This window comes from Stegodyphus dumicola, chromosome 12 (genome assembly GCF_044657685.1).
Source record: "Stegodyphus dumicola isolate Sdum_Otavi_A_Nest chromosome 12, ASM4465768v1".
Lineage (NCBI taxonomy): Eukaryota > Metazoa > Arthropoda > Arachnida > Araneae > Eresidae > Stegodyphus > Stegodyphus dumicola.
The window spans coordinates 49,446,338-49,462,088 of NC_140779.1; the positions used below are offsets into that span (position 1 = coordinate 49,446,338).

The 15,751-nt window shown below is 31.0% G+C and overlaps 1 protein-coding gene across 1 annotated transcript in view; it reads right to left on the minus strand.

The window, feature by feature from the left end:
• Window positions 1-458: 458 nt before the first annotated feature.
• Window positions 459-15,751, minus strand: part of MED16 (mediator complex subunit 16) — a 78,334-nt gene continuing 63,041 nt past the window's right edge. The window contains exons 19-22 of the mRNA XM_035354057.2: window positions 9,734-9,820; window positions 9,568-9,633; window positions 6,339-6,528; window positions 459-811 (exon numbers count right to left, since the gene is read on the minus strand). Coding sequence (XP_035209948.1) covers window positions 688-811; window positions 6,339-6,528; window positions 9,568-9,633; window positions 9,734-9,820 — 467 coding nt within the window. The 3' untranslated portion in view covers window positions 459-687. The remainder of the gene's footprint in view (window positions 812-6,338; window positions 6,529-9,567; window positions 9,634-9,733; window positions 9,821-15,751) is intronic.

A 15,751-nucleotide genomic window follows, 5' to 3' on the forward strand; every position in this document is an offset into this window, starting at 1 on the left:
ACAGAGCTCTTTTACACTGCCTCCACATTTACCCGATTATTCCTACCATGCGATTTTCTCCTTTGGGACTCTATGAAGGACTGTACCTACATTTCGTTACTACCTAATGATTTGTCAGAGTTGAGACACAGAATTGAAGATGCTATTGCTTCCAGAGTAGGACTTGTTAACCAATATGTGGGAAAAATTGGATTATAGGCTGGATGTGTGCCGTATAACTAAAGATGCACATATTGAATATTTGTTAGAAAAACTAGTTTATATCCGGTTTGAGGTATAATTTCTTGTAAACAGTCTAAATTAAACTGTGATAATATACCCTTGAAACTGGAACATTCTTTTATGCATACCTTATATTTTCACAACTTTGGCAGTATATATATTCAGGGACTGATACTTTTCGAGGAGATTCAAATCAAATTTGTAATATCAAACAAATAATATATTAAATTACACTATTTTTTATTTTTTAAAAAGCTTTTATTTACAATATCAAATATAAAAAGCATAAAAAATGTAGTTATATTTTTAAAAATATAGTTTTTTTTTTTCAAAAATGCAACAAATAACAGTTTTTGAAAGTTTAGAATAAATTTATGCTTTTGTTTACAAAATACTGTGTCCTGAAACTGAATTTAAATACAAAAACAATGAATATTTACAATGATGAGTTTTAAAATGATATTTTTATTTCTGAAAGATATGCAGCCTCCACTGACCACCACATGGGCAGAATCGAAGCCAACGTTGATCCCAAGCTCTAGTTGCTGCAGATCTTGCACCAGCTTTAAGCATTGAAGAACTGTGACACCTACAAGTAATATAAGTCATTTTTTAAGAATTCAGAATGAAATAAGCCAGTGGTATCAAACTGGCAGCTTCCGAAGGAATTACATGTGGCCCACAAATACTGTTCAGTTATGTGTTTGTTGCAAATATGATGTTGCAAAAATTTGAAGTTTTTAATTACTCTGAGTTTACATTATTAAGGGAGTTTACATTACTGAGTTTACATTATTATGTGTATCATCATGAAAAACTAATGTAAATAACACATCAGAAAATCGATAAATTGAGCTAATTAATTTACAGTGTGACCTAAATCTTATTCAAAGAATTGAAGATACAGATTTGATTATATTTTTATTCATATTTCTCAAAATATAAATACGCTCAATTATGAATTTTTGCACTAAGAATAATCACTTTATTTGGGAATGCATTTATTTGTGAACAGCTTTTTATCACATTTGAAAATTAATAAGAAAAGAATCCAACTGACCTATGTGCATATACAGACCACGATAATATAACTTCTAGTACATTTTCTCCAGTTTATAGATATCAACCAAACAAATTTTTTATATGAAATTTATAACCATTTGTATACAAACATCTGTATTTTAATTTATGTGTCGAAAAAATTTTTTCCCACTTGGAAAGTTTTTTCTAAAAACTTTGAAGATCTTCATAATTTATTTAATTTAATTTAAAGTAATTAATTAAGCAGGTTAGAATTATTTGAAAAAAAAAGGTCTGTCATTAAATTTAATATTTAGCTGTCAATATTTTAGCAACATTTTCAGCAGCACCTGTAGAAACAGAAGAACACATGTAAACAGACTTTTATCTAATTGCATAATATCGTCTAACAGTTTATGTGTTGCTTTGGGTTCGGTTTACCTCAGGTCATACTGTATATGTCAAAAACAAAATTATTAAACTGAAAATCTATATAGTACTTACAGAACTGAAGATCTCAACTTTGTAACAATATTAAAATTTTATGGCATTAGAAGTATATGAATATTTATCTTTTCTATAATTTTTCGATATTTATTATGTATTCAAAAATGTTTTTTCTGAAATTTCTTCAAATTAAGATAATCGACACTTTCTGAGAATATCTATTTTCTCTCCTTAACCATTATTTAGATTTAAAAAATATGTTGAAGTATATTTGAAAAGTTTTATACAGTCATTACAACCTATATAAATATATCAGCACACTAATAAATTATGTTTAGGGCTTAGATATCTTACAGATTTCCTCTTTCAGTTTCTGAAATATGAATAATTTCTGATCAAATCAAGCATTTTTACTTCCATGTACAAAGTAAAGGAACTATTGTAAATGCAAAAAATTTCAAGTATCATATTCCAACAAAAATATCTCTTTTAACTGCTTTCGAATCCATTTGAATGATGTTTTTATGTGACATCTGTACATATGGACAGAATAAAAAATGCTTTTTTTCAAAACAGATTGTAAAATGGATACAGAAGAGGTGTTTTTTTTTTTTTTTTTTTTTTTTTAATTAAGTCTGTACATCCATACATACTTATGCATTTATCTTACATAACCACAAAACAAGTAGCCATAGATCATTGAAATTTTGTACATGGGACTACTATAATATTTATTGCAGTTGTGCACCTCACTTTTCTGTAGCAATTGGCCACACCAAACATATATAAATATATATTTATATATATATATTTCCACTTTGGTATCCGGCTCAGTGAGCCCAATTTTTCTATTTTTATATGTTGGTAAACTGTGCAGTTTTTTGCGTTGAAAGGGACTGAATTATGTTGCTTTTATATTCAGATTACGGTCTTTGTTAAGTGGCGCTAGGCCTAATGCTCGCAATTTGTTTACACTTGAAACTCTTACAGTGAATTAAGTATGCTGGTGCTTTTTTGCCCAGTGGGACTATAAGTTGACTTTAAGTTTTGTGCACTAAAATTTTGTCTTTCTGCTTACTTGCTGAATTACTTGTTTTTGTATATAAATTCTAATTTTATTTGTAACAATTTTTTTAACTGTTTTCAACCATATTTGGTGTTTTAGTTTTTCTGTACTTCACAATTTTTAATGGAGCTATTTTGAGATTTTATGTATTTTTGCTTTGCTGCAAACTGAATTAATTAAATGAGAAAGATATCCGTAATGAATTTCAAGGAAATATGTTTAACTCTCTGAGCAGCATGGATTTTTGGATCCGTAACGAAGACCTGTTTTTAAACAGCATTTATTAGCTGAATTTGTGTAATTACTTATTCTCTATATTTAGATGATATTTACATTATTAAAGAAAATAAGAAAACAAATATCTCAAATTATAAGCTAATACATGTCAAATAACAAAAAAGCTGATGACCAGATAAAGACAGTCATGGTGCTCAGAGGGTTAAATGAAGTGCAGCGAAAAAAAATGTGTATAATTTATTAGGCTATACAAGGAAGTCATGTGGTGTCCCCATCAGATATTTCTGCATCCTTATCAAAAGTTAGAATAATTTATGGAAAATACATGGAATTCTCTAATGAATTAGAAAATAGCTAATTTGAAAAATTTATGGAATGCTTTCATATCAAATAATTACTGAATGCGCCTTCCAGTTGTTATTTACCATACCAAATTCTGGGAACTTCCTTTTTATTAGGACCCCATTTTGTAAATGTCACCAAAATTAATGACATATCTCTTATTCTGATATTAAATATATATTCAAAATATCATATCTTCTAATTGTTTATCAAGTACAAATTATGTAAAAACAGAAGATTGGAATATGGTAAAAGTATTTTATGGAACTACTTTACTGAAAGCTTAAATAACTCAAACATTAAATAAAACAAAATTATAAGCTGCATTAATCTTTGGATGATGTTGCCTAGCCGAAAGTGGTTAGTGACCCTGAATGCCGTACTGAAGGGCCCGGTTTCGAATCCTAGAGAAATTGTCTGTCCCTTCATAGGAGACAATGGTGGTCCACCTTTTAGCCACCTCCATAATAAAGTGACCATCGTTTCTGGATTTAATAGTGGCTAATACCTATAATGGCTAGTGCTTGCCATTGTTGGGGGGGGATATTTGTATTATTTAGATTATGGCAAAATATCATGGGCTATTTTCTTAAGGGATGCTTTCATAGTAGATTTTTAAAGAGAAACTGTCTTGTATTCACATTAAAATGGGAGAAACCATGAACACTCATGATGAAGCTAGCCCATTCAACGAGACTTGAAGCTGGACTGAACTATCAGTATACCTTCTGATTTTACTGCTTGGTAGGTAGGTTCATGGTAGGTAGGCCTCGATCATAATCACGCTTTTAATATAATATATATGAAAACTGCACATTGATTGCAACTCAATATTTTTTTTCACTTTCTTCAGTAAACTGGCCCAAACATAATTGATGACTTATTCAATTATAAGAGGTAAAATGACAGCAAAATTTTTAGACATAATGAAATTGTAATAAAAAATTATTCCTAAACAAAGTAACTTTGATAATTCAAAATTTTAAAAACAAAATCTTATTTATCACATAGGATATTCATAAACTCAGAAAGCCTTAACCTGAAAAATAAATTATTTGCATTAAGTGTAAAAAAAATTATTTACCATACCAAATTCTGGGAACTTCCTTTTTATTAGGACCCCATTTTGTAAATGTCACCAAAATTAATGACATATCTCTAACATAGAGTCATCTAAAAATGGCCAGCAGTCCTAACAATGATCATTATAGTTTTCTCAAGATGAGCAGAATGCTGAGTAATTTATATGTTATCATATTTCCTTTTCTTGCATGAATGTTAACAATTCATGATTACTTATGAGAAGAGTTTTGAATGTTCTGTCTTGAAAAGTGAGGATGATACTATATCTTTCCTCCATGAAAGCTGCATTTGACCTTGCATTCAAATATGCAAAAATGACAATTCAGTGAGTGAAGATGATACTATATCTTTTCTCCATGAAAGCTGCATTTGATCTTGCATTCAAATATGCAAAAATGACAATTAAATAAAACTACATATTAATGAAATCATTTGGAGGTATAACATGAAAAGTCACAAGTGAAGGAAAAGCATATGTTTTGATAACTAGTTCAGTGTTTCAGAACACTGCAACAGTATAGAAATTTATTTACTATTGAGCAGATGAACTGACATCCATTAAGTAGTGGAAACTGTAACTCAGATTTTATGAAAACAAGAAGTATTGACTGAAACAGTTTTATGGGAAAAGATATTGTCATCAGTTTATACAGGCAACAATCAAGTCAGCAGGATTCATTCAGAATATATTTGGAAGATTATGCCACGAAACTAGAGAATTCTTTGTTTTTCTGGTTCTGAAGTAAGCGGCAAATATATGGAAGGAAAATTCATAAATTGTGTACAAGAGGAATCAAAGATTTATTTACACAATTAGTGAACATATAAAACCGAGGAGATTAAAAAAGCAGGTGAGATATTTTACTGTGAACAATGAATCTCATTTTGTTTGTCTCATGCACAAAATATAGAAAGACTGTGGTGCTCTGCTAAGAGGCAGAATAAAAATCAGTGAGACATAGTTTGCTATCATCATGAGTGACAACTTTCAGAGTTAATATGGTGAAAGTGCTTGGGATGAAAAAGTCACTTTAATGCAATATTAAAAGTAATTATTGGAAACACTGCAACCACAGAGTATACATGAACCAAAACCTAGAGATAATCCTGGTGGTGCTAATGTAGCATTTAAAAAACAAAAGCCTTAATAATAAGGAAGTACCAAATTCTTCAGTTTAGAACATTAACTCATAAAAGTTGTGAACGTATGATTTTGAAGGGACTATAAATACTCAAATTTTTGACTTTTTCAGTACCCATATTTTTTTTCTTTTTTATTACTTAAAGGAAAGAGTATACAGGAATAATCTAAGCATTGTGGAAGACCTATACTTCATTAAACATGTACAACGTATGATGTGAATATTACAGTGATAGTGGCCTCCAATAAACATTAAATTTTCTTCCATCCCACAATGTGGCTAGCCATTTCAGCCCTAATTGCAGTATCATGACAAAGTACAGGGTTCCAACAAACACTAATCATAAACTTTTTTATTCAACATACAATAATGCATTAGGTATGCAAATTTAGGATATGCAATAACAAGTAAACAACAGGGTACTACTGAAGTTAGAAGCCACTACTACTAAGATAACTTTTGGAGTTAGGGTTAGAAGACAAGTTGCAACCCCATATGCAGAAATTCTCAAACATTACATAGTTTTTGAAGATCTAGGTCTTACATGCTTGCCAGATTATTTTTGTATGCTCTAGCTTTTAATTTATCTTTTAATTTTATTTATTCTCTAGCGTTACTAAGTAGAATGCAAATAATGCATAAAGTGCATTTTGTATAAAAGTTTATGAAACGATAACATTATCTGATATTCCCATTTAAGAATCTGTGAAACTTGATACTTGAAATAATGCATCCTTAATTATAACATGTCAGTTTAAAACACAAGTCATACAGCTTACCTTGTACATTGACGCACTAGAGAAGGATTGCGTCCCAAACTCACATGTCTTACAATATCTGTTTTATGAATTTGTGGAATAGTTCCTTCAATAATATGCACTTTGCTGTTATAACGCAAAAATTCAGGTTGAGAATGGTATTCAAATTGTAAAGGCAATGAATTCATAAAAAGAGCTGGGCTTGCAACACCTAGAAAGGAAAAGAGTAATGATCTGCTATAATGTTAGAACATTTAAAAACATAAAAAGACTACAAAATATAAAGAAAGATATATATTCATACTGCAAAGCATACTAATTATTCTGATATTAAATATATATTCAAAATATCATATCTTCTAATTGTTTATCAAGTACAAATTATGTAAAAACAGAAGATTGGAATATGGTAAAAGTATTTTATGGAACTACTTTACTGAAAGCTTAAATAACTCAAACATTAAATAAAACAAAATTATAAGCTGCATTAATCTTTGGATGATGTTGCCTAGCCGAAAGTGGTTAGTGACCCTGAATGCCGTACTGAAGGGCCCGGTTTCGAATCCTAGAGAAATTGTCTGTCCCTTCATAGGAGACAATGGTGGTCCACCTTTTAGCCACCTCCATAATAAAGTGACCATCGTTTCTGGATTTAATAGTGGCTAATACCTATAATGGCTAGTGCTTGCCATTGTTGGGGGGGATATTTGTATTATTTAGATTATGGCAAAATATCATGGGCTATTTTCTTAAGGGATGCTTTCATAGTAGATTTTTAAAGAGAAACTGTCTTGTATTCACATTAAAATGGGAGAAACCATGAACACTCATGATGAAGCTAGCCCATTCAACGAGACTTGAAGCTGGACTGAACTATCAGTATACCTTCTGATTTTACTGCTTGGTAGGTAGGTTCATGGTAGGTAGGCCTCGATCATAATCACGCTTTTAATATAATATATATGAAAACTGCACATTGATTGCAACTCAATATTTTTTTTCACTTTCTTCAGTAAACTGGCCCAAACATAATTGATGACTTATTCAATTATAAGAGGTAAAATGACAGCAAAATTTTTAGACATAATGAAATTGTAATAAAAAATTATTCCTAAACAAAGTAACTTTGATAATTCAAAATTTTAAAAACAAAATCTTATTTATCACATAGGATATTCATAAACTCAGAAAGCCTTAACCTGAAAAATAAATTATTTGCATTAAGTGTAAAAAAAATTATTTACCATACCAAATTCTGGGAACTTCCTTTTTATTAGGACCCCATTTTGTAAATGTCACCAAAATTAATGACATATCTCTAACATAGAGTCATCTAAAAATGGCCAGCAGTCCTAACAATGATCATTATAGTTTTCTCAAGATGAGCAGAATGCTGAGTAATTTATATGTTATCATATTTCCTTTTCTTGCATGAATGTTAACAATTCATGATTACTTATGAGAAGAGTTTTGAATGTTCTGTCTTGAAAAGTGAGGATGATACTATATCTTTCCTCCATGAAAGCTGCATTTGACCTTGCATTCAAATATGCAAAAATGACAATTCAGTGAGTGAAGATGATACTATATCTTTTCTCCATGAAAGCTGCATTTGATCTTGCATTCAAATATGCAAAAATGACAATTAAATAAAACTACATATTAATGAAATCATTTGGAGGTATAACATGAAAAGTCACAAGTGAAGGAAAAGCATATGTTTTGATAACTAGTTCAGTGTTTCAGAACACTGCAACAGTATAGCAATTTATTTACTATTGAGCAGATGAACTGACATCCATTAAGTAGTGGAAACTGTAACTCAGATTTTATGAAAACAAGAAGTATTGACTGAAACAGTTTTATGGGAAAAGATATTGTCATCAGTTTATACAGGCAACAATCAAGTCAGCAGGATTCATTCAGAATATATTTGGAAGATTATGCCACGAAACTAGAGAATTCTTTGTTTTTCTGGTTCTGAAGTAAGCGGCAAATATATGGAAGGAAAATTCATAAATTGTGTACAAGAGGAATCAAAGATTTATTTACACAATTAGTGAACATATAAAACCGAGGAGATTAAAAAAGCAGGTGAGATATTTTACTGTGAACAATGAATCTCATTTTGTTTGTCTCATGCACAAAATATAGAAAGACTGTGGTGCTCTGCTAAGAGGCAGAATAAAAATCAGTGAGACATAGTTTGCTATCATCATGAGTGACAACTTTCAGAGTTAATATGGTGAAAGTGCTTGGGATGAAAAAGTCACTTTAATGCAATATTAAAAGTAATTATTGGAAACACTGCAACCACAGAGTATACATGAACCAAAACCTAGAGATAATCCTGGTGGTGCTAATGTAGCATTTAAAAAACAAAAGCCTTAATAATAAGGAAGTACCAAATTCTTCAGTTTAGAACATTAACTCATAAAAGTTGTGAACGTATGATTTTGAAGGGACTATAAATACTCAAATTTTTGACTTTTTCAGTACCCATATTTTTTTTCTTTTTTATTACTTAAAGGAAAGAGTATACAGGAATAATCTAAGCATTGTGGAAGACCTATACTTCATTAAACATGTACAACGTATGATGTGAATATTACAGTGATAGTGGCCTCCAATAAACATTAAATTTTCTTCCATCCCACAATGTGGCTAGCCATTTCAGCCCTAATTGCAGTATCATGACAAAGTACAGGGTTCCAACAAACACTAATCATAAACTTTTTTATTCAACATACAATAATGCATTAGGTATGCAAAATTAGGATATGCAATAACAAGTAAACAACAGGGTACTACTGAAGTTAGAAGCCACTACTACTAAGATAACTTTTGGAGTTAGGGTTAGAAGACAAGTTGCAACCCCATATGCAGAAATTCTCAAACATTACATAGTTTTTGAAGCTCTAGGTCTTACATGCTTGCCAGATTATTTTTGTATGCTCTAGCTTTTAATTTATCTTCCAGAGAAAAACGTTTCAGAGATGGAAATATCCAAATACAAAAGTTAAAATAATCTAAGTGGCCATGGTCTCTTTGAAATAATAATAATTGCTTTATTATAGAATAAGCATTTGAAGATAACCCTTCAACATGAAAATTACCCTTTATCTTATGCAAACAGTTTATTTTTGAAATTCGCTTTCCAGACTTTTTCTATGTAATAAATGAAAACTAATAAAGAAGAAATTCAAACACATAAAAATAAAACATAAGTATACTGATAAATGGAACGTACCTAAGGCTTGAGTACCAAGTTCAATTGTAGGCACAAGTACTTGATTTGGGAGTAAACTGCATTCATCTAAAAATTTATATATATATAATACTCCAAATATGACCACAAGAAGGTTTGATTCAAATTATAAAATTAGACAAATTAATATAGAAAAAGTGTATAATACCTAACAATGTATCATCTGGTTCTGATCCATGTGTAAGAAGAGTTTTTGTTAGAAGTTTGAATAACAGAGAAAGAATGTCCAGATTATCTGCAATAATTTTAATAAAAGTTTTATTATACTGGCAGATTTGTAATTAAATAAACAAATAAGCTTTTGGTATTTATTTTGTATTTGGTATTTGCAGGATCATTATTTTTCATATCAATGTTTAAAATATAATTAAAAGGAAAAATTAAAGTTATTAGGCACACCAAATTCAATATATTTTTCAAATACTTCAAAATATCTATTTATACGTGTTTCAAGAATGATTTCAAAGTTCAGGAACGCTTGGCTATTCATACATCCTCTCTGCTCTGTATTGGGAATAAAACTTGTAAATTGACATATGCAGCTATTTGCTTTCACATATGCAGGAACATTAGAAGTAATGCTCATGTGTGTTTACTGATTATTACGTATTTCCACCGTCATTCTGACTAGAGGGCGCTGCGTTCGTCCTAATAGTCAGTGGCAGGCAGGATACTAAAGGTGTAGGACATGGAAGGCAGAGATGCCTAATAATATATCTCTAATTGATTGAAATTTTCGTATATTTTCTTGTAAATAAATGTTGTTATTGTTAACAAAACCTCGTATTATCTCTTGGATGCGCCTTTAGTCTCACAGAACCATTAGATGCAAAATTGGTGCATCTTGTCCGCGAATGTGGAATACCGGAAGTAATTAGTCATCATTACTGGATTATATTTCTGAGAAGTTTGGATACTTTATGTACGCTTTTGGATACGTAACATTGCATACTGGACTGTGGAGGTAAGACCTTTTGAACTCACATATTCGGAGTTAATATGGATAAGCTTTCGAAAATAATTGAAAAAAGAAGTAACGTTCGCGCTAGTGTTACTAAACTAGTTAAAAGAGTGCAGAAGCTTGATGAAGCCGTCGAAGACGTAAGTTCATTATCAGAACTACTGGAACTATTAGAAACGAAGGAGCAGATCTTGAAAAGCCATGATTTAGAGGTGGAAGCACTCATAGACGATCCGGAAAAATTTAAAGGTGAATTAAAAGCTTCGGAGGAATACGATGACAAAATATTGCTAGCTAAGATTAAACTAAAAAGCAAAATTAAAGAATTAGCAGCAGAAAATGTTCAGCGGACTTCTTCAGTTCTTAACACATCCAGTGTTTCGGAAAACACCGTTACGGCTTTAAAATTACCAAAGTTAGAAATTTCGCGATTCTCTGGTGATTCTGGCAAATTTATGGAATTCTTAAACTGTTTTGATAGCGCAATCGGTTCAAACAATTCACTTACGAAAATTGAAAAATTCCAATATTTAAAATCTCTTCTTTCTGGTCCTGCATATAACGTAGTTGCGAGTTTTGAATTGAATGAGAAAAACTATGACTCATGTCTTGAGCTTTTAAAACAAAGATATGGTAGAACTGATTCTATTATAAATTCTTACATGACTAAATTATTAAGCTTAGAACCCGTGAGAAGTTCGTCTAATGTTAAGGGTTTGCGTAAATTATACGATGAAATAGAAGTTAATATAAGAAATTTGCGTTCATTAAATGTAACGGAGGGTTCATATGGGCATTTATTGAATCCAGTATTATTGAAGTTGCTACCACAAGATTTGGTGTTAGATTTTCACCGAAAATGAAACAGGGAAGTGAATTGTGAGGTTTCGGAAATTATTACGTTTTTGAGGAATGAAGTCGAATCTAGGGAAATTGCCGAAACTGTGATGAGCCCCCTAAAAAGTTACGAAACAAAACGATCCTTTTCCCAAAATTATCAAAGTGGTCAAACTTATCAGAAAAACTATTCAAAGCCTAAAAATATATCAACCGCTTCAGCGTTAAATACACAAATAAAAAATGCTTGTTTATTCTGTGACGGTCATCACAATTCCATAAGTTGTAAAAAATTGGATGTAGAACAAAAAATAAATAAGCTTAGGACTGAAGCTAGATGCTGGTGTTGTTTCCAGAAATACCACGTGTCTCGTGTATGCAGGGCAAAAATATCGTGTAAAAATTGTTTAAGCAATTTTCATCATGAGTCTGTGTGTAGAAAAGATAAACCCGTTAATGTTAAAACGAGAGGTTGTGAGAAACAAGTGGAAGGCGAAACTGTTTTGAATGACTCACAATCTAAATCTAATAAAAGCACCGAGAATATTTCTGTGTTTCATAGTAATATATGTACCAAAAATAAGCCCTTTTTACAAACATGTACAGTTTTAGCCTGTTCGGATAAAAATTCAGTCTTAACTAATGTTATTTTAGACAATGGTAGTCATCGAAGTTTTATCTCATCTCGATTAGTTAAAGAATTAAAATTAAAGCCAATACGCTACGAAAGAATAGCTATTTTTGCTTTCGGAGACAAAATAGCACGTGAGAAGGAATACGGTATCGTTTCATTGACATTGCGCAATAGGGATCAAAGTTCGAAATTGTACAAGTTAGAAGGTGTCATAACGGATTATATATCTAATTTGTCCTTGAAAATTCCTGATGTATCTATTCGCAATGCGTTGAAGGAAAGAGGTTTACCTTTGGCTGATTCATTTTCTGGCGACTGTCAGACGGAAATACTTATCGGATGCGATTCATTTTGGGATGTTGTTTATGACGAGAGAGTAAAGTTAAATGAAAACATTACTGCGATAAATTCTTGTTTCGGTTGGTTACTTGCGGGAGTGAAAGGAAGTAATAAATTGACTAATAATTATGAAAATGTATGTTTAGTCATGGACTCTTCTTCCATTTTGTGCGATTTGAAAAAATTTTGGGAAATAGAAGAATTTCAGTCAGACAAACAAAACTTTTCTGAATGGGACAAGCAATTGATTGAAAGATTTGAAAATTCTCTGGAATTTAATGGGGAAAGGTACGTTTGTAGATTGATGTGGAAGGAAAACTTAGGACCTGCAGTTGGGTTGAATTCTAATTATGAGGTTACGAAAAGGCGTTTTGATTCGTTAAAGCACAAACTAAATAAAAATCAGGAAATTTATGACCAGTAAAAACAAATTATATCGGATCAGTTAGAATGTCAGATTATGGGAAAATGTGTTAATGAAGATAAAAATTCAGGATATTATATGCCCCACAGAGCGGTAATTAGGGATGACAAGGAAACAACTCGAGTTAGAATTGTTTATGACTGTAGCAGTAAGGCTAATGAAAATAATAAATCTCTTAATGAATCTCTAGAATCGGGAGTAAATCTTTATGCAAATTTATTGGACATAATTCTTAAATTTCGAGAATATCAAGTTGCATTTTGCGGAGATTTAGAGAAAGCTTTTCTTATGATAGAGATTGCGGAGGAAGATAGAAAATACCTTAAATTTTTGTGGTTTCCCGAAGAGGTAGGTGATTCAACCGAAACCATAGACTCCAACCTTCAGCAAACCTTGTCAGTAGTCAACGCGCGAACGACATTTTTACAACTTTGAAAATGTGCGCGTAGCGTATGTTGTAATTAACCATTCATTAATTTTAAATTAATAATTAATTGTAATCAATTTTATTACATTTAAAATCCATATACATATAAAACTGAATAATTAAAAATATACCTTGTAAATTATATGCACATTTAATTAGAAATTTTCTTTTAACTCCTCAAGCATTCACTAATAAAAAGTACTTCAAATCACTACTAATCATAGAAAAAATCAGAAGCTATAAATCATATCTTTATTCTGGATATGATTTCTACAGGGAAATAAAATTTAAATAACCAAGAATGATACATATAAGTATTAAACAAAATACGCATAATTTATGAATGCAAAGATTTATATGTAGCATGCTTAGCAAGGTTAAGTTCTGATTTTGAGAATGTTTTTTTATAACACAGTTCTTCATTTGCCTGCATATTTATTTTTTCAATCAAAACTGCTTCAAGAGTTTTAAGACCTAAATTTGGTCGAAATTCCGTCTGATTTTTTTTAACAATAGAAAAAATTCTTTCGCAAGCTGCATTTGAATGAGGTATTATTAAGACAGCAAGCATTACAGAAGGCAATACTTTGTATTTAATACACCCATTCATATTTTTTAATTTGGCAACTTCTCCACATGCTATATCAATACGCAAATCTACAATTTCTTTCAAATCATCTACTTGATACATGGAAAATTCAATTTCTACTTGATTAAGACATTTTTCATCAATAATGGATGGAAAAGTATTCATCAAGTAAAGAACAGATGAAAATGAGACTTCAGTTCTCAAGTTGATGTCAGCAACTTCAGCATGTTTTAGAAATGGATCACTCAGTGGAAATTTATCAATTATATATGAACATGCAGTTACAAAAAAAAGCTCGCACAGAATTGAAAAATGATTTCACTTCACTTTCATTCAACTTGGCATTTTTTAAATATAGTCTTGTTTCCGCACCAATCACTAAATTTTCATTTTCTTTTTGTTTACTATACTTCTGAAATGGAATAGACGTTAGAGTAACATCTTCATTTTCTTTAGAAATTACTGATGGTTTTACGAATCTAACAAATAAATTCATTAAAAGTTCAAAAAGTTCTCTTCTCAATTTATGTATATAAGGAGCTTGTTGTTGCAAATTAATATTTACTGTTATAAACAAAGGCAAAGTATTTTTCAAAAATAACAAGTACAATATGGTGGTCGGTGACTGTAAAATTTTTTTAATGTTTTGCAATCTCTTTCCTTCATTCTCACTGTTATCTGGTTTATCTCCAAAAAAAATTATCACAGCATCCCACTGTTCCAAAATCCTTGTTATAGATTCTAAAAGAGACAACCATCTCGTACTGCAATATTTCAAAATTTTATGAGATTTTGCATTCTGTCCCAAAATTTGTTGAGCAACTTTGAAGCTATGCTTCTGTTTCGAACTTTTCTCCAAGTAAAAATATATATCTATTATCAACATTTCAATTTCTGAGCCAATTAATTTTTCAGTAGCTTTTTTTGCAGCTATATGCAAGAGGTGGCACGGACAACCTCGGGTGATTATACTTGGTTGATGCATTTTGATAAATGATGCTACACCTTTAAACTTTCCAATCATATTACTAGCATTATCTGAAGAAAATGATAAGCAATTTTTCCATTCTAAACCTTTGTTTTTAAAGTTTTCATTTATACAATTAAAAATACCTTCTCCTGTATTATTCGTGCATTCTAAAATAGAAATCAATGAAGTAATTATCACTTCCTTTTCTTTACTGTAGTATGTTATAACCAATGGGTACAGTTTGTTATCATTGTTATCATTACTTCCATCAGTACTTAGAGAAAATGATGTACTGCACACTGATTTTATAATATCAGCAACAGTATTTTCTGCAAGCGTTTTCACAATAGCAGCAGTTTTGGTATGACCGCAGCTAATTTTTTTTTGCTATGGCAGAATCCGGAAACATTGCTTTGAAAAGCTCTTTGGAATGATCCGAAACAGAAAGCGGTAGATTATGTTCAATTAAAAAACGAACAAAATAGCATTCGGCTTTTATAGGATCTGTTTCATCATCTTTTATTAAGAAATTTGTTATTTCTTTAGATTTTACGGTGCCAAGTTCTATATGCTTTTGAGAAAACACATGCCGTTTACAGTCATCTTTTCCGCCATGAGCAACTGAGAAGTCTTTGTTGCATACACTGCAGTGTGCGTGATTCACAGAAATTTCGGACGCTTTAATGCATGGAAATTCTGAAGAATATGAATCTTTAAACTTCTGCTTTGATAATTTTGGCTTCTTCGTTCGAGGCAGCATTATGATTAAAAATCTTTCACCTGATTCACAGTTCACAAGACACACGGTAAGCTCTCGCCGTAAACTACACAATGCAGCCGAATGCAGCCTAAACACGCATCAGCGAGGAACCTGGGAGACAGACAATTGGGTGGAACTATTGATAAGTCGTTAACGGTTGGAGTTACTGATCTACGATTGGCTAATTCTTCAAAACTAGGAACACACTCAACACGTGATATATGA